This window comes from Stylophora pistillata, chromosome 14 (assembly GCF_964205215.1).
Source record: "Stylophora pistillata chromosome 14, jaStyPist1.2, whole genome shotgun sequence".
In the NCBI taxonomy this organism is placed as follows: Eukaryota; Metazoa; Cnidaria; class Anthozoa; order Scleractinia; family Pocilloporidae; genus Stylophora; species Stylophora pistillata.
Window position 1 is genome coordinate 14,700,580 of NC_142532.1, and position 19,253 is coordinate 14,719,832.

Consider the following 19,253-nt stretch of genomic DNA (forward strand, 5'->3'; position numbering starts at 1 on the left):
ATCGGGGTAAACGGGGTAAAACATGCGTTACCTAGGGTAGATGAGGGTGAACGTGGTAGAACATGGCTAAACAAGGGTACATGGGGGCAATTGTGGTAGAATAGAGGTTACGTAGGGTAGATGAGGATGACCGTGAGAGAACATGGCTAAACAAGGGTAGATGGGGGTAAACAGAGTAGAACATGGCTTAACTAGCGTAGGTAAGGGTGAGCGTGGTAAAATATGGCTAAATAAGGGTAGATTGAGGTAAACGTGATAGAACACGGGTTACCTAGGGTAGATAAGAATGAACGTGGTAGAACATAGCTAAACAAGGGTAGATGGGGGTAAACGGGGTAAAACATAGGTTAACTAGGGTAGATGAGGGTGAACCTGGTAGAATATGGCTAAACAAGGGTAGATGGGGGTAAACGGGGTAGAACATGGGTTACCTGGGGTAGATGAGGATGAGGGTGGTAGAACATTGTTAATCAAGGGTAGATAAGGGTAAACGGGGTAGAAAATTGGTAAAGGAGGGTAGATGAGGATAAACGGGGTAGAACATGGCTAACCATGGGTAGATGGTGGTAAACGTGGTAGACCATGGTTAAATAAGGGTAGACGGGGGTAAACGTGGTAGACCATGGGTTACCTAGGGTAGATGAGGGTCAACACGGTAGAGCATGGCTAACCAAAGGTAGATGGGGGTAAACGGGGTAGAACATGGATTATCTAGGGTAGATGAGGGTCAACACGGTAGAGCATGGCTAACCAAAGGTAGATGGGGGTAAACGGGGTAGAACATTGGTGAGGGTGAACGTGGTAGAACATGGCTAAACAAGGGTAGATGGGTGTAAACGTAGTAGAACATGAGGTAGCTAGGTTAGATGAGGGTGAATATGGTAGAACATGGCTAAACAAGGGTAGATGGGGGTAAACGTGGTAGACCATGGGTTAACTAGGGTAGATGAGGGTGAACGTGGTAGAAGATGGCTAAACAAGGGTAGATGGGGGTAAACGGGGTAGAACATGGATTACCTAGGGTAGATGAGGGTGAACGTGGTAGAACATGGCTAAACCAGGGTAGATGGGGGTAAACGGGGCAGAATATGGGTTACCTAGGGTAGATGAGGGTAAACGTTGTAGAACTTGGCTAATCAAGGGTAGATCGGGTAAACGTGGTAGACCATGGGTTAGCTAGGATAGATGAGGGTCAACGTGGTAGAACATGGTTAACCAAGGGTAGATGCGGGTAAACGTGGTAAAACATGGGTTACCTAGGGTAGCTGAGGGTAAACGTGGTAGATTATGGGTTTACAAGGGTTGATGGGGATAAATGTGGTAGAACATGGGTTACCTAGGGTAGACGGGGGTAAACGTGGTACAACATGGGTTTCCTTTGGTAGATGATGGTAAACGTGGTAAAACAGGGGTTACCAAGGGTAGATGAGGGTGAACGTGGTAGAACATGGGTTACCTAGGGTAGATGGGGGTATACGTGGTAGAACATGGGTTATCTAGGGTAGATGGGGGTAACTGTGGTAGAACATGGGTTACATAGGGTAGATAGGGGTAAACGTGATAGAACATGGATTACCTAGGGTAGATGAGAGTGAACGTGGTAGAACATGGGTTACCTAGGGTAGATGATTGTAAAAGTGGTAGAACATGGGCTACCTGGGATAGATGAGGGTGAACGTTGTAGAGCATGGCTAAAAAAGGGTAGATGGGGGTAAACGCGGTAGAACATGTTTTACCTAGGGTAGAAGGGGGTAAACGCGGTGGAACATGGGTTACCTATAGTAGATGGGAGTAAGCGTGGTAGAACATGGGTTAACTAGGGTAGATGAGGGTTAGCGCTGTAGAACATAGTTAATTAAGGGTATATGGGGGTGAACGTAGTAGAACATGGGTAAATTAGGGTAGATGTGGGTTAATGAGGGAAAACAAAGGTAACTGATAGAACAAGGTTACAAGGGACATATCGTGCAACATACATGATCGTAATAATACTTAGTATTAATGTGTATTAGTTATTGGGACATGATATGGACCTAACATGAACGTTTTGCCCATTTTTGCACCGCAAAATGACCAGACGACAGCTAACTTGATCTGAGAGGCAAGTTATACTTGAGGTTCAGTTTTTCACTCCCAGTTTAAGGTCAAAACGAGTATATTGGTTCATCGTTCCCTCTCATATCTAAAGTTCCGTCGCCTTTGTAAGTTACTTTACGAAGCAGGGATATCAAAGACGTTGTGAGGCCGCCATATTGGCATTACGTTCACTTATTCCCAGTATTTCAGGCAAAACTCGCAACGCAACGCGCAAACTCGCGCGTCAACACGCAAGTACTTCAACTGCGTAGTCTGGGAGTAAATTTTTGAGGTTTTGGGTGGATGTTGTGAGGCCCTAATAACTATTAGGCCGAATTTCTTCGAAAAATTTATCGTTTTTATTCTTGAATAGGAGTGAATGAGCGAGTCTTTGCGCGAGTGGAAAGCAGTGGACTTCAAGTGACTGCATCATCATGCTTGGCGATATCAGTCGTCACTCACATCGTTGCCATCAAAGGCTGCTAATTACGTGTTTTAATTGCATGATAAAAACGTTAAAATACACCTCTTCTTTTTTCTTTTAGAATTATGTCAAAGCTGTTTCCTCTTTCCGTGTGCGCCGATAGGTTCGGTTTCAAAGATTTGATCAGTAGGTAACTTCAAGGAATAGCCTTTTTTTCCATAATTACAGTTGCAAGTAAAAACGATCAACCTCGGTACATGTTTGGGGAATAAACCACAAAAAAATGTCCGTTACACTATTCAGAGCCTTAAGCAAGGTAACCCGTTTCCCATAGAGTTTTAAAATATCGTAAATGATATAAATTATAACATTCCCTAAACAATGGCCAGGGCTGGCATGTACAGATAAAAACAACCTGATGCAAGGAACGGTCAAGGACAGTTTAAAAAAAAACTATTACATTTGTTATCACTGAATAACTTTAACGCTTACAGACTTTCAGAAAAGGTTGCATATAAGAAATACAGCGAGAGTGAGAGAAGAAATAATGCTCGACAATATGACACTTTTCTTTGGAGTAAACTAGTATCTTGTCCACTCCTAAAGCCACATAAATACTGAGTTATTTTTTCCCTCTCTCTCTCTTATTAATCCATATATTTATTTGTTGTTTTCGTTTGTTTATGTCACGGTTTTCATTCAAAGGTGCCTTCATGTCAAACTTTTTAAAACAATCGATGACAAACTGCTTAAAACTGAGAATCGATATGCTGAATATGTGAAGCAGCCCCACAAACCCGCGGGAGGAAATAAGACGCACTGGTGTAACAATAACTGCTTTTATTATCCAACTACACTTCGTAAAGTACAAACAACGCCATAAACGAGTACAAATATCACACGGTAATTGTACTCTAGAGTACCGGTTAAACAGGTTTTCTCGCATCGCGCAGGCGAAGACTTGAATTGTAGTTACGAAAAAAAAATAAATAAGTGGCGTACAATTTGAGTCATATTTCCGACGACGAAGAGTCAGAATGGCTGGACAATCTACATCCAAGTTTATTAGATGAGTCAAACGAAGAAAAACAGCTAGACGACCTGGAAATTTCTTCATTTATTGAAGAAAAAAGAAGCGGCAACACGACAACACGCCAATTCCGTTCCGCTTCGCATACTTCTGTCACGCACTCCCCATCAATAAATATCCGCGAATTTCGCCCGCACTGAAATAACAGTTTGGCGTGTTGGATAATAAATAACTTATTAGACGTTTTGTTGTATAGTATCGCTGAGTATTTTTACTCGTTATTTGTATTTTGACTCGCCCTACGGGCTCGTCAAAATACGGCACAACTCGTAAAAATACTCAGGGATACTACACAACAGAACGTCTAATAAGATATATTTATTATCCAACTACACATCGTAGAGTACAAATAACGCCATAGACGAGTACAAATATCACGCGGTATTTGTACTCCAGAGTACGGGTTAAACGGGTTTTCTCGCATCGCGCAAGCGAAGAACTGAATTATAGTTACGAAAAAAAAAATGGCGGACAATTTGAAACATATTTCCGACGACGAAGAGTCAGAGTGACTGGCAAATATACATCTAAGTTTATTAGATGAATCGAACAAAGAACACAGCTGGACGACCTGGAAATTTCTTAATTTATTGAAGAAAAAAGAAGCAGCAACACGACAACGCGCCAATTCCGTTCCGCTTCGCATACTTCTGTCACGCACTCCCCGTAAGTAAATATCCGCGAAATTCGCACGCACTGAGGTAACAGTTTGGCGTGGTGGATAATAAGTAACTTATTATACGTTCTGTTGTATAGTACCGCTGAGTATTTTTACTGGTTATTTGTATTTTGACTCGCCCTACGGGCTCGTCAAAATACGGCACAAGTCGTAAAAATACTCAGCGATACTACACAACAAAACGTCTAATAAGATATATTTATTAAGTGTCATAAAAGTGATGAGCAATTTCCTTGACTTACTAATGCATTTCTAGAGGAAACAACTAATGCACTAGAAAATTGCCAAATGTCGTCTTGGCTGGTAAAGTCCTTTTTTTTAGAACCGCTATTTGAACTTTTGATAAGTAGTTTTTTAGAAAAGCTTTTCAAGATAAAAATTAATGAGGTCGAAATGTCGTTCAAAAATATTATCATTAATTTTTATCTTGAAAAGCTATTTTAACTAAAACCCTTATCACCCACGGATATAAAAAAATTATCCGGAGAATAAATCTCAAGTCAAAAAAATGTTGCCTTATCGGAGCAGATCTAAAAAGGAAACATGAAGACCGCTCGGCGCTTTCTAAAAGTTATTGTGATAGACACATTTCCGAATATATACATCACATAATGGAAAGCTTCTTTGAAACAAATTATTTGAAATTTCATTGTTTTGACTAAAATTACTATCTTTGTGGAAAAATAATTTGAAATTCGATTTACTTAACCAACCAATCACGGCTTCTAAAAAAAATATCATCAGAGCTCAATTCGCTTGACTACATAATGTAACACTTTCGAAAAAAAGGGCTTTTATAATTTGATAATTTCCAAGTTTCCATAAAGAGAACATTAATAAGGTTCCTGTTCCAGGTAGATACAAGTAGCTGTTAGATGAGCTTTTTTAAGAATGTTTTGCTGGATGTACCATTTTTGTCCCTTACAGGTAATGTCCTTCCACCACAAGGAAACAGTCGACATTTCTAAGCTTTCTAAGTCCATTTTATTCCAATCAAGTGCATCCACTTTACTTGTGCCTACCAAGGTGTAGTTGACTTTGGCCAATTTTCAAAATCAAATGTCACGTTGTCGCCAATGAGCATAAATGAAGCCCACTGAGATACTTTGTCAAAGCCTTTACTTCTCATCCACTTCCTGGCATGGTGAAGAGATTCACTGGCACTTTTACCGTGGAACAAATGATCGTAGAAGCAATTCATGAACTCTTCTGTTGCTTCATCCTCCAGTGCCCATCGTGCCGCTAACACCGAGCGAGCACCAGATCCTAAGAACGCTCGGGCGATCCCGATAACTCCCTCTGCTTTGACCTCTCCACGTGCACTGTGACAACAGCTGAGTACAACCAGTTTAGCTCTCACCTGAACTTCTGAAATGTCCTGCATCGTCAAAAGGTAGTCTTTCTCTCGTGGAGGACCGTCAATGGGGCCTTTAGGAGAGAGAACAATCTCTCCTCTATCAGGACTACCATGGGTAGCAAAATGTATCAGGCTTACTGAATTTATCGCTTGAAGTACAGCCTGTTTTGTTGCGCGGTCTCCAATTAAGGGCTTGACGCCAAGACGACTTCCAATCGTCTCTGCTTCCTTTCTTGCACGTGGCAATGGTGTTACTAACGTGCGTCTACCTTGGTACAATACCTCCCTAACCTCGGGATCACCGACTATCAGCGCACCACTCTTACTGTGGTACTCTGGAGGACTGTCCTGAATAAGCTTCAGAGTAGTCAAGGAGGGAATGATGCGGATCCTGAATGTGTCCGAAAAATATTTGCCCTCTTTATCAGTTAAGGATGCAAATGGTACTTGGTACATGCAAGAATCAGGGACAATTATAATCTCAGGCTCTCTCAGTAAATCGGCCACAGAGGCAATGATTATATTGTGACACAGGTGGAGACTCGTTTTAGTGATGTCTTTTTCAGGTTTCCGGAAGCTCTCTTTTAAAAACTCATCTAAGTCAGGGACTAATCCAGTCTCTTCGTTTTTGTTCAAGCTCTCTTCCTTTTTTGTAAAACGAATAGCTTCTGTTGCTGTAAGAATCCAAAATCGCACATCTGCTTTACCAACCGAGATATAAAGGCATGTACAGTCAGTTTCCTTTGCGATAATGTTCTGAATGCCCCACCAAGATTGTGGATTGCCTGAAAACTGTTCTTTAATAGAGTATTGAGCTGCCATTAAGTCGGCTAGGCCTCTTGCCCGTTTCAACTCTTCCACGTAAAGAGCGCCTTGCGGATTCCCGGTGGAGGAGAGCAACCAACTGAGCACCTGGTAGGTATGGGCACCGTGCTCCTCTAAAAGAGATACTTTAATCTGATCGCTGTCTTTAATAAAACCACGCAAAGTATCAAATTTGTCAGTGCAACGATAAAGATACGAAAAGGCCTCTTTAAAATCGAATTGTAATAGCCTTAACGTTGCTAGATTACAAAGGCACTTAAACTCAATCAGGTTGTGTCCAATATCCTTGCTTGATAAGAGACCCTTCTGAAGGTAATTTTCAGCCACGTCATAATTACCAAGGAATAAAAAACATCCTCCTAACTGTGCGTAATCGATTGCTTCATCTTCTCTGAGACCCAAGTCCAAGTGAATGGCAAGGGCTTTCTTGAAATAGTCTTGAGCCTTGCTATATTCACCACGCTTAAAAGAAATAAGGCCAAGGTTTTCGTAATCTTCCGCTTCTCCTTCTTTGTCACCGGTTTCCATTCTCATTGCACGTGCTTTCTCTAAATAATAGTCGCCCTTTGCAAATTTACCACGTAATAAAAACAAACCTGCTAACTTTCCATAAATAATGGCCTCAATTCTTCTGCAGCCAATTCTCTCTGTGATTGATAGCGCTGTGTAGAGACATTCGTGAGCTTTGTCATGTTAACCAAGCATTCCAAACATTGTTCCGAGGTTTCCGTTCCTTATTGCTTCTCCTTCTCTGTCGCCGATTTCTATACTGATAGCGAGTGCTTTCTCTTGATACTCTAGTGCCTTGTCATATTTACCAAGCGATTGGAACAGTGTTCCTAGGTTTCCGTAGCTTGCTGCTTGTCCTTTTCTGTCGCCAGTTTTTATTCTGATAGCGAGTGCTTTCTCTTGATGCTCTCGGGCCTTGTCATATTTACCAAGCGATTTGAACAATGATCCTAGGTTTCCGTAGCTTGCTGCTTGTCCTTTTCTGTCGCCAATTTCTATTCTGATAGCGAGTGCTTTCTCTTGATGCTCTCGGGCCTTGTCATATTTACCAAGCGATTTGAACAATGGTCCTAGGTTTCCGTAGCTTGCTGCTTGTCCTTCTCTGTCACCGATTTCTATTGTGATAGCGAGTGCTTTCTCTTGATACTCTAGGGCCTTGTCATATTTACCAAGCGATTGGAACAATGTTCCTAGGTTTCCGTAGCTTGATGCTTGTCCTTTTCTGTCGCCAATTTCTATTGTGATAGCGAGTGCTTTCTCTCGATACTCTAGGGCCTTGTCATATTTACCAAGCATTTGGAACAATGTTCCCAGGTTTCCGTAGCTTGCTGCTTCTCCTTTTCTGTCGCCGATTTCTATTGTGATAGCGAGTGCTTTCTCTTGATACTCTTGGGCCTTGTCATATTTACCAAGCGATTGGAACAATGTTCCTAGGTTTCCGTAGCTTCCTGCTTGTCCTTCTCTGTCACCGATTTCTATTGTGATAGCGTGTGCTTTCTCTTGATACTCTTGGGCCTTGTCATATTTACCAAGCATTTGGAACAATGTTCCTAGGTTTCCGTAGCTTGCTGCTTGTCCTTCTCTGTCGCCGATTTCTATTCTGATAGCGAGTGCTTTCTCTCGATACTCTTGGGCCTTGTCATATTTACCAAGCGATTGGAACAATGTTCCTAGGTTTCCGTAGCTTGATGCTTGTCCTTTTCTGTGGCCAATTTCTATTCTCATAGCGAGTGCTTTCTCTTGATACTCTCGGGCCTTGTCATATTTACCAAGCATTTTGAACAATGTTCCTAGGTTTCCGTAGCTTGCTGCTTGTCCTTCTCTGTCACCGATTTCTATTCTGATAGCGAGTGCTTTCTCTTGATACTCTCGGGCCTTGTCATATTTACCAAGCGATTGGAACAATGTTCCTAGGTTTCCGTAGCTTGATGCTTGTCCTTTTCTGTGGCCAATTTCTATTCTCATAGCGAGTGCTTTCTCTTGATACTCTCGGGCCTTGTCATATTTACCAAGCGATTGGAACAATGTTCCTAGGTTTCCGTAGCTTGATGCTTGTCCTTTTCTGTCGCCAATTTCTATTGTGATAGCGAGTGCTTTCTCTCGATACTCTAGGGCCTTGTCATATTTACCAAGCATTTGGAACAATGTTCCCAGGTTTCCGTAGCTTGCTGCTTCTCCTTTTCTGTCGCCGATTTCTATTGTGATAGCGAGTGCTTTCTCTTGATACTCTTGGGCCTTGTCATATTTACCAAGCGATTGGAACAATGTTCCTAGGTTTCCGTAGCTTGCTGCTTGTCCTTCTCTGTCACCGATTTCTATTGTGATAGCGTGTGCTTTCTCTTGATACTCTCGGGCCTTGTCATATTTACCAAGCATTTGGAACAATGTTCCTAGGTTTCCGTAGCTTGCTGCTTGTTCTTCTCTGTCGCCGATTTCTATTCTGATAGCGAGTGCTTTCTCTTGATACTCTTGGGCCTTGTCATATTTACCAAGCGATTGGAACAATGTTCCTAGGTTTCCGTAGCTTGCTGCTTGTCCTTCTCTGTCACCGATTTCTATTGTGATAGCGTGTGCTTTCTCTTGATACTCTCGGGCCTTGTCATATTTACCAAGCATTTGGAACAATGTTCCTAGGTTTCCGTAGCTTGCTGCTTGTCCTTCTCTGTCGCCGATTTCTATTCTGATAGCGAGTGCTTTCTCTTGATACTCTTGGGCCTTGTCATATTTACCAAGCGATTGGAACAATGTTCCTAGGTTTCCGTAGCTTGATGCTTGTCCTTTTCTGTGGCCAATTTCTATTCTCATAGCGAGTGCTTTCTCTTGATACTCTCGGGCCTTGTCATATTTACCAAGCATTTCGAACAATGTTCCTAGGTTTCCGTAGCTTGCTGCTTCTCCTTCTCTGTCGCCGATTTCTATTCTGATAGCGAGTGCTTTCTCTTGATACTCTTGGGCTTTGTCATATTTACCAAGCGATCGGAACAATGTTCCTAGGTTTCCATAGCTTGCTGCTTGTCCTTTTCTGTCGCCGATTTCTATTCTGATAGCGCGTGCTTTCTCTTGATACTCTTGGGCCTTGTCATATTTACCAAGCGATTGGAACAATGTTCCAAGGTTTCCATAGCTTGCTGCTTCTCCTTCTCTGTCGAAGATTTCTATTCTGATAGCGAGTGCTTTCTCTTGATACTCTAGGGCCTTGTCATATTTAGCAAGCGATTGGAACAATGTTCCAAGGTTTCCATAGCTTGCTGCTTCTCCTTCTCTGTCGAAGATTTCTATTGTGATAGCGAGTGCTTTCTCTTGATACTCTAGGGCCTTGTCATATTTAGCAAGCGATTGGAACAATGTTCCAAGGTTTCCATAGCTTGCTGCTTCTCCTTCTCTGTCGAAGATTTCTATTCTGATAGCGAGTGCTTTCTCTTGATACTCTAGGGCCTTGTCATATTTAGCAAGCGATTGGAACAATGTTCCAAGGTTTCCATAGCTTGCTGCTTCTCCTTCTCTGTCGAAGATTTCTATTCTGATAGCGAGTGCTTTCTCTTGATACTCTCGGGCCTTGTCAAGTTTAGCAAGCGATTCGAACAATGTTCCTAGGTTTCCGTAGCTTGATGCTTGTCCTTTTCTGTCGCCAATTTTTATTCTGATAGCGAGTGCTTTCTCTTGATACTCTCGGGCCTTGTCATATTTACCAAGCGATTCGAACAGTGTTCCTAGGTTTCCGTAGCTTGATGCTTGTCCTTTTCTGTCGCCAATTTCTATTCTCATAGCGAGTGCTTTCTCTTGATACTCTCGGGCCTTGTCATATTTACCAAGCGACTCGAACAATGTTCCTAGGTTTCCGTAGCTTGCTGCTTGTCCTTTTCTGTCACCAATTTCTATTGTGATAGCGAGTGCTTTCTCTTGATACTCTAGGGCCTTGTCATATTTACCAAGCGATTCGAACAATGTTCCTAGGTTTCCGTAGCTTGCTGCTTGTCCTTCTCTGTTACCGATTTCTATTGTGATAGCGAGTGCTTTCTCTTGATACTCTCGGGCCTTGTCATATTTACCAAGCGATTGGAACAATGTTCCTAGGTTTCCGTAGCTTGATGCTTGTCCTTTTCTGTGGCCAATTTCTATTCTCATAGCGAGTGCTTTCTCTTGATACTCTCGGGCCTTGTCATATTTACCAAGCATTTCGAACAATGTTCCTAGGTTTCCGTAGCTTGATGCTTGTCCTTCTCTGTCGCCGATTTCTATTCTGATAGCGAGTACTTTCTCTTGATACTCTTGGGCCTTGTCATATTTACCAAGCGATTGGAACAATGTTCCTAGGTTTCCGTAGCTTGATGCTTGTCCTTTCCTGTCGCCAATTTTTATTCTGATAGCGAGTGCTTTCTCTTGATACTCTCGGGCCTTGTCATATTTACCAAGCGATTGGAACAATGTTCCTAGGTTTCCGTAGCTTGCTGCTTCTGCTTCTCTGTCGCCGATATCTATTCTGATAGCCAGTGCTTTCTCTTGATACTCTCGGGCCTTGTCATATTTACCAAGCGATTGGAACAATGTTCCTAGGTTTCCGTAGCATGATGCTTGTCCTTTTCTGTCGCCGATTTCTAATCTGATACCGAGTGCTTCCTCTTGATACTCTTGGGCCTTGTCATATTTACCAAGCGATTGGAACAATGTTCCTAGGTTTCCGTAGCTTGCTGCCTCTGCTTTTCTGTCGCCGATATCTATTCTGATAGCGAGTGCTTTCTCTTGATACTCTCGGGCCTTGTCATATTTACCAAGCGATTGAAACAATGTTCCTAGGTTTCCATAGCTTGCTGCTTCTCCTTCTCTGTCGAAGATTTCTATTGTGATAGCGAGTGCTATCTCTTGATACTCTAGGGCCTTGTCATATTTAGCAAGCGATTGGAACAATATTCCAAGGTTTCCATAGCTTGCTGCTTCTCCTTCTCTGTCGAAGATTTCTATTCTGATAGCGAGTGCTTTCTCTTGATACTCTAGGGCCTTGTCATATTTAGCAAGCGATTGGAACAATGTTCCAAGGTTTCCATAGCTTGCTGCTTCTCCTTCTCTGTCGAAGATTTCTATTCTGATAGCGAGTGCTTTCTCTTGATACTCTCGGGCCTTGTCAAGTTTACCAAACGATTCGAACAATGTTCCTAGGTTTCCGTAGCTTGATGCTTGTCCTTTTCTGTCGCCAATTTTTATTCTGATAGCGAGTGCTTTCTCTTGATACTCTCGGGCCTTGTCATATTTACCAAGCGATTCGAACAGTGTTCCTAGGTTTCCGTAGCTTGATGCTTGTCCTTTTCTGTCGCCAATTTCTATTCTCATAGCGAGTGCTTTCTCTTGATACTCTCGGGCCTTGTCATATTTACCAAGCGACTCGAACAATGTTCCTAGGTTTCCGTAGCTTGCTGCTTGTCCTTCTCTGTCACCAATTTCTATTGTGATAGCGAGTGCTTTCTCTTGATACTCTAGGGCCTTGTCATATTTACCAAGCGATTCGAAAAATGTTCCTAGGTTTCCGTAGCTTGCTGCTTGTCCTTCTCTGTTACCGATTTCTATTGTGATAGCGAGTGCTTTCTCTTGATACTCTCGGGCCTTGTCATATTTACCAAGCGATTCGAACAATGTTCCTAGGTTTCCGTAGCTTGATGCTTGTCCTTTTCTGTGGCCAATTTCTATTCTCATAGCGAGTGCTTTCTCTTGATACTCTCGGGCCTTGTCATATTTATCAAGCATTTCGAACAATGTTCCTAGGTTTCCGTAGCTTGATGCTTGTCCTTCTCTGTCGCCGATTTCTATTCTGATAGCGAGTGCTTTCTCTTGATACTCTTGGGCCTTGTCATATTTACCAAGCGATTGGAACAATGTTCCTAGGTTTCCGTAGCTTGATGCTTGTCCTTTCCTGTCGCCAATTTTTATTCTGATAGCGAGTGCTTCCTCTTGATACTCTCGGGCCTTGTCATATTTACCAAGCGATTGGAACAATGGTCCTAGGTTTCCGTAGCTTGCTGCTTCTGCTTCTCTGTCGCCGATATCTATTCTGATAGCGAGTGCTTTCTCTTGATACTCTCGGGCCTTGTCATATTTACCAAGCGATTGGAACAATGTTCCTAGGTTTCCGTAGCATGATGCTTGTCCTTTTCTGTCGCCGATTTCTAATCTGATACCGAGTGCTTCCTCTTGATACTCTTGGGCCTTGTCATATTTACCAAGCGATTGGAACAATGTTCCTAGGTTTCCGTAGCTTGCTGCCTCTGCTTCTCTGTCGCCGATATCTATTCTGATAGCGAGTGCTTTCTCTTGATACTCTCGGGCCTTGTCATATTTACCAAGCGATTGAAACAATGTTCCTAGGTTTCCATAGCTTGCTGCTTCTCCTTCTCTGTCGCCGATATCTATTCTGATAGCTAGTGCTTTCTCTTGATACTCTCGGGCCTTGTCATATTTACCAAGCGATTGAAACAATGTTCCTAGGTTTCCGTAGCTTGCTGCTTCTCCTTCTCTGTCGCCGATATCTATTGTGATAGCTAGTGCTTTCTCTTGATACTCTCGGGCCTTGTCATATTTACCAAGCGATTGGAACAATGTTCCTAGGTTTCCGTAGCTTGATGCTTGTCCTTTTCTGTCGCCGATTTCTATTCTGTTACCGAGTGCTTCCTCTTGATACTCTCGGGCCTTGTCATATTTACCAAGCGATTGGAACAATGTTTCTAGGTTTCCGTACCTTGATGCTTGTCCTTTTTTGTCGCCAATTTTTATTCTGATAGCGAGTGCTTTCTCTTGATACTCTCGGGCCTTGTCATATTTACCAAGCGATTGGAACAATGTTCCTAGGTTTCCGTAGCTTGCTGCTTCTCCTTCTCTGTCGCCGATATCTATTGTGATAGCTAGTGCTTTCTCTTGATACTCTCGGGCCTTGTCATATTTACCAAGGGATTGGAACAATGTTCCTATGTTTCCGTAGCTTGATGCTTGTCCTTTTCTGTCGCCGATTTCTATTCTGTTACCGAGTGCTTCCTCTTGATACTCTCGGGCCTTGTCATATTTACCAAGCGATTGGAACAATGTTCCTAGGTTTCCGTAGCTTGATGCTTGTCCTTTTTTGTCGCCAATTTTTATTCTGATAGCGAGTGCTTTCTCTTGATACTCTCGGGCCTTTTCATATTTACCAAGCGATTGGAACAATGTTCCTAGGTTTCCATAGCTTGCTGCTTCTCCTTCTCTGTCGCCGATTTCTATTGTAATAGCTAGTGCTTTCTGTTGATACTCTCGAGCCTTGTCATATTTACCAAGCGATTGGAACAATGTTCCTAGGTTTCCGTAGGTTGCTGCTTCTCCTTCTCTGTCGCCGATATCTATTGTGATAGGTAGTGCTTTCTCTTGATACTCTCGGGCCTTGTCTTATTTACCAAGCGATTGGAACAATGTTCCTAGGTCTCCGTAGCTTGATGCTTGTCCTTTTTTGTCGCCAATTTTTATTCTGATAGCGAGTGCTTTCTCTTGATACTCTCGAGCCTTGCCATATTTACCAAGCGATTGAAACAATGTTCCTAGGTTTCCGTAGCTTGCTGCTTCTCCTTCTCTGTCGCCGATTTCTATTGTAATAGCGAGTGCTTTCTCTTGATGCTCTCTGGCCTTGTCATATTTACCAAGCGATTGGAACAATGTTCCTAGGTTTCCGTAGCTTGATGCTAGTCCTTTTCTGTCGCCGATATCTATTCTGATAGCGAATGCTTTCTCTTGATACTCTCGGGCCTTGTCATATTTACCAAGCGATTGGAACAATGTTCCCAGGCGTCCGTAGCTTGATGCTTGTCCTTTTCTGTCGCCGATTTCTATTCTGATACCGAGTGCTTCCTCTTGATACTCTCGGGCCTTGTCATATTTACCAAGCGATTGGAACAATGTTCCTAGGTTTCCGTAGCTCGCTGCTTGTCCTTGTCTGTCACCGATTTCTATTGTGATAGCGAGTGCTTTCTCTTGATACTCTCGGGCCTTGTCATATTTACCAAGCGATTGGAACAATCTTCCTAGGCCTACGTAGCTTACTGCTTGTCCTCTTCTGTCGCTAATTCCTATTCTTAGAGCGAGAGCCTTTTCTTGATATTCTCTGGCCTTGTCGTATTTACCAAGTCCTTGGAGCAGTATTCCTAGGTTTCCATAACATACAGCCTCGCCTTCTGCATCACTATTCTTTTTCATAATGGTCATTGCTGACTCATAAAATCCTTTGGCCTCCACGAACTTTTTTTGATCCTGGAGTATCTTTGCTAGTCTTAAATGTAGCCATCCTTTTCCTAGAGTATCATTAGATTCCTGAAATAAGAGTAGTTGTTCTCTGACGTATTTTTCAGTATTTGTGTAGTTAAATAATGTGGAGTACGCCTTTGTTGCTGTGGTAAAGATATCTTGGTAAAGTAATTTAGCCATTGGACTATCCACTCTAAATCCCCGATTGTGTAGGAAAATGAAACAATCACGGCACATATCGATGGCTTGTAGAACACGGCCAGTGTTGAGAAGAAAAATTGCAACAGTTATAGCTATGCTGATGATTGACGTGGTTGTAGCGTCCACTTCTGTGTTGTCCATCATAACCTTGTTCGCTGTTGGTGTCAGAATTAAAGGAAATCAAACATAATACATCCAAGAGGAGGGACTCAGACAACTCTTATTCAATGGCGGTTTTACAGTGTAAAATTTTTTGTGCAAGAGGAAAGTAATTGGGTTAATACTAGGAGGGGTGGCGGGGAAGGTTCACGAAGAGGTGAATACTGACAGAAATTTGACGTAAATTTAAGTTTCCGCCGCCTCGGTCGTGTAAGATATATTTGCTTCGATTAAATAAAAATGCCTTCCAGTGCATTTCGACTAATTCATAGCTTTTACCATTTGAGATTGAAAACATGAAAAATCTAATTTAAAATGCGAGTTCTTTTCCCGTTGACTGATGAATTAAAATAAATATGTTTACTTTGGAAAACAAGGAGATTGGCCTCATATTTTATACAAAATCATGATTTCAGTTCACGGCGGCAGCTATGGATGAAAATAGATGATATTGAGAAGAAAGAAACCTTATTGGTTGGTTGGGGCTCCAAATGATCTTATCTTAAGTTTATGTATCATATACATTGTTTTTCGCTTTCCAGTTAACTTTCTAGCAAAAAACTATGGCAATTCCACATAATTTATAACTCATTTGAAGAGGCGGTATCTTGTCAAAAGAGTTCTCTTTTTCTAAAGGTTAAGGAGGATTTCACACCCCCTTGGTTGGCGACACAACCAACTAAAAATAGAGTAGAACTCCTGACGCTCAGAAAAAGCAAAATAGCGCTTCCGGGAAAGTGAAAGGTTTTTAGCCAACTTTCACTCCGTGAGCTTCCGTCGGCATGCACTTCTTAGGTAGTCAGGTAGGTATAAAACCACTAAAAATAACGTCGAGGGCCGGGCAAACCACGAACCCTCATTACTTTCTCAAAGCTATTTTTTCATCAGGAGATTTAAAAACTTCCGGTTTTCCCCTTTGTGAACGTTTCATGATAAGGAATTGACTTGTTCATTTCCGAAAGCGAGAGGAATCAAACTCGAGTGTCAACAATCAAAGTGACACTATGGTGAAATCACGGATAAACTATGCAAAATACAATTAAAATATACAGTGATTTTTCTGAAATTAAAGCCAACGATCCTGTGGTTCCAGTATACAGAATAACGTTGGCATCCTAAAAAAGTCCTCCTCAAAGCTTTCTCGATAATCCTAAGGCCGTGTTAACGCCACGAATTTGCATATCAAACCCCTTCCTAACCCTTTTTTATTGTATAAAGAAATCGAAAGAAATCGAAATTGCTAAATAGTAGCGTTTCAGGGACACAGGAACAAAGATTGACGAGACTGCTAAGACAGAGGCAGCGAGCGTTTTGAAACGTGGGGAGGGGAGAGGGGAGGCATACGCATACCCCTACTCAAATTTTCCAAAATGCCCCTTGCGTTGTTCGTTAACACAAGCAAACCAATCTGTAATCTTTACAGTTTCGACTGTGACCGTAATCCACTTGTGACCTACTTTCATTTTTCCCGGCCCAGTCTAAATCTTTCAGCTAAGCATTTGATTGGGTTCCCTCAGACAAAATTAACTCGTCTAATTTCCTAGACGTGCTGTCTAGTCTAATGGGGAACTGCCGACAGTTGATAAGCTTCTCGGGCACAGGCTGGAGCTGTTCAAAAAATAGTTTTATGACAGGTCATTTTGCCAAGCACGATGCTGATGAAAGAATTTATAAAAAGATCATAAGATTAAATATCTTGCCAAATTTTATGCCGCGCTAAGGATATTTTTTGGCAGCAAAACGTGGGGAGGGGGACGCTGAGCCCCCCTCAAAAAAATTTTTAGTTGGGGCGGGGGACACTGCAGCCGTCCGGCCCCCTGATCCGCCGCTATGTGAGAGCAGTCACATTCGGCAATATAAGAGTATATACATGTTTATCTGAACTTTGGGCGCAAACTTAGGACTTGGAAATTGAGATTAACAAAAAGGAAACCTCTTGGGCGCTAACGTAAGAGTTAACAAGAGACGAGATCCACTTCCACATGGTATCGCGCATGTCCACACGTCACGAACTTGTGTAACACAATACGAATTTCACATATTCACAAGTAAAGATATAATTTGAAGTTAGAAAAGCTCTGCGATTCAAATAAGATGAAATGAAAGAAAGCCGAATTACATGTAACATCACCCGCACAATAAGAGGATAAAGTGGACCACCACATGTCCTTAAGTCCGCTCTTGATCGTAAAACGACAGAGTTTTTTAATGTTTTGGCTTCTTTTTGCAGGAAATCCTTGCAAAATCAGATTAGAAATTACAACTCAGATTTCCTCACCAAAAAAAAATACACCAAAAGAGGGAGACCCACCGCGTGGTTTGTCACTCTGACACACAAAGTAAGAAAATAGAGAGCAGTTAGAAAAACAAACTGAATAATTCAGGATTAACTCACCGTTTGAAGCTAGAAATGTTCTGTGTCCATTTTGATGTAAGCAAAAGTACTTGAATGAAATATTCTGATGAAGGTTGATTTTCTCTGGATATCGAAGAAATAAACGCAATGGTATGCAGATGATAATAAAGATAAAGTCAGGAAATTATCAAAAGTATCAGTGTTTCCATCTTCATGAATTAATTAACTCCTTAACTTCCAAGATGTGATTGTAAATTCTCCCCTCCAGTTGCAACAAATTTCCTGAGATTTGGTAATGAATCATGATAACAACTTTGACCCGATAAGTTTGATATTTCTCATACCTATTTACTGGATGATGATTGTATATTATGAGGGAAAGTTACATTTTAATTAATTTTGGAACGATTAAAGTGTTAACAGCCGGACCAAGTCATATCTCCCCGCTATTGAGTTATTCGCCAAATTTTGGATGTATTCCGCAAATATGAAGGCCATAAAGTAAAACAAATAATATTTTCCTTCTTTCGCCTCATATATGATAAGTTATCCACTGCACACTGACAGTGAACGTTTCGATGGCTCAGGAGACAAACTATGATACCATAACATCTTTCATTTTTTTTTTTTTAACAGATATGACGGCTTTCTCAGCCGCCATTTTTATCATTAGAAATAACAATCCGTTGACCGTTGATTAGTTGCTAAAAGTTCCTATGATTTTCAAGAAACGTTCAACCTGTTCAGGATAAAACGGGAATGCAGAAGTAAGAGTTTAACTTTTGCTATCTTCTTTGAGGTAATGGAGATTTATTTTTCAATTCGTTTGTTATTTTAAATTTCAGTGTGTTAAATGTACAGCTAGTAAACGGAAACAAAAAACAAGTTCCTAATTTTTCCTTGAACTTATCTCGGAATTAATGATTTCCTATTTTCAGTGTTGTTTGTCACATACTTCCGGTCAAAGTTTTCATTTTCCATCAAGTCATCACAACTCGGAAATAAATGTGTTATACATCCATATTAAGGGGAGGGGGACTTTTGGTGCATTTCACCCCTCTTTTGTGACACGGCTGTAGCACCCCTCCTTTCTTTCTTTTGAAAAAGGATGCTAAATATCTGGAGGCACATAGATAACAGACCGTGCGTTACTGTAACGGTGAGAATATTATCAATGTCTTTACTACTTACAGAACAGATCATTTACTTCTGCCGCATTGAACCATTCTCTCTCAACACGCGGTGTATTAGACTTTGATCGTATCTGCCCTAGAAAGTGAAACTTCTCTGCACTGCAAGAAATCATGACTCATGACATCAAATAAGAAAAAGCGATTGCTCAAAATACGAAAAATAAATTGCTCCTCAGAGAAATTTTCGATGAGATGAAGGGAAAACTAAAATATTGACACAAATAAGATGATAGCTTCACGGGTTTAAAGATCATTACTAATTTTCGAGTACAAAAACAATCTCAGCCGTAGAGAATTCTTATCATTATGTAAATGATCGTTCGATATACTGCTCTCAAATTGCGAGTTCTTTGTTTAAGGAAGAAAAGAGATAATGACAACGTAAAAGTAGCGGGAAACACCACTGTGAGTTTTTAGAAGAATATCAAACAGGTACAAGGAACAAAGTACAAGAATCACCACTTTTTTGTAGTCCAAGTTCAATCCCCTCTATCTCTTCCCTCAAAAAAAGATAACTGTTGATAATTACCTGGAAAGGTTTAAGCTGGATCAGTTCACCCTGATGTCACCTGATTCTTATGATCTTTCGTTATATTCTGGAGAAATGAATAAACGGGGTAGGTTTCTAAAGAAA

At 41.4% G+C, this 19,253-nt stretch overlaps 2 protein-coding genes across 2 annotated transcripts in view; both read right to left on the reverse strand.

Moving 5' to 3' along the window:
- Positions 1–19,253, reverse strand: part of LOC148716714 (uncharacterized) — a 31,325-nt gene that overhangs the window by 11,547 nt on the left and 525 nt on the right. The window contains exon 2 of the mRNA XM_088744623.1: positions 17,466–17,549. Within this exon, the coding sequence (XP_088600749.1) occupies positions 17,466–17,549 (84 nt within the window). The remainder of the gene's footprint in view (positions 1–17,465; positions 17,550–19,253) is intronic.
- LOC148716717 (uncharacterized) lies at positions 4,726–15,058 on the reverse strand. The gene is given in 3 exon segments (XM_088746022.1): positions 4,726–6,712; positions 7,073–14,614; positions 14,774–15,058. Coding segments are annotated over 3 exon segments (9,249 nt in total). The 5' UTR covers positions 15,056–15,058; the 3' UTR covers positions 4,726–5,287.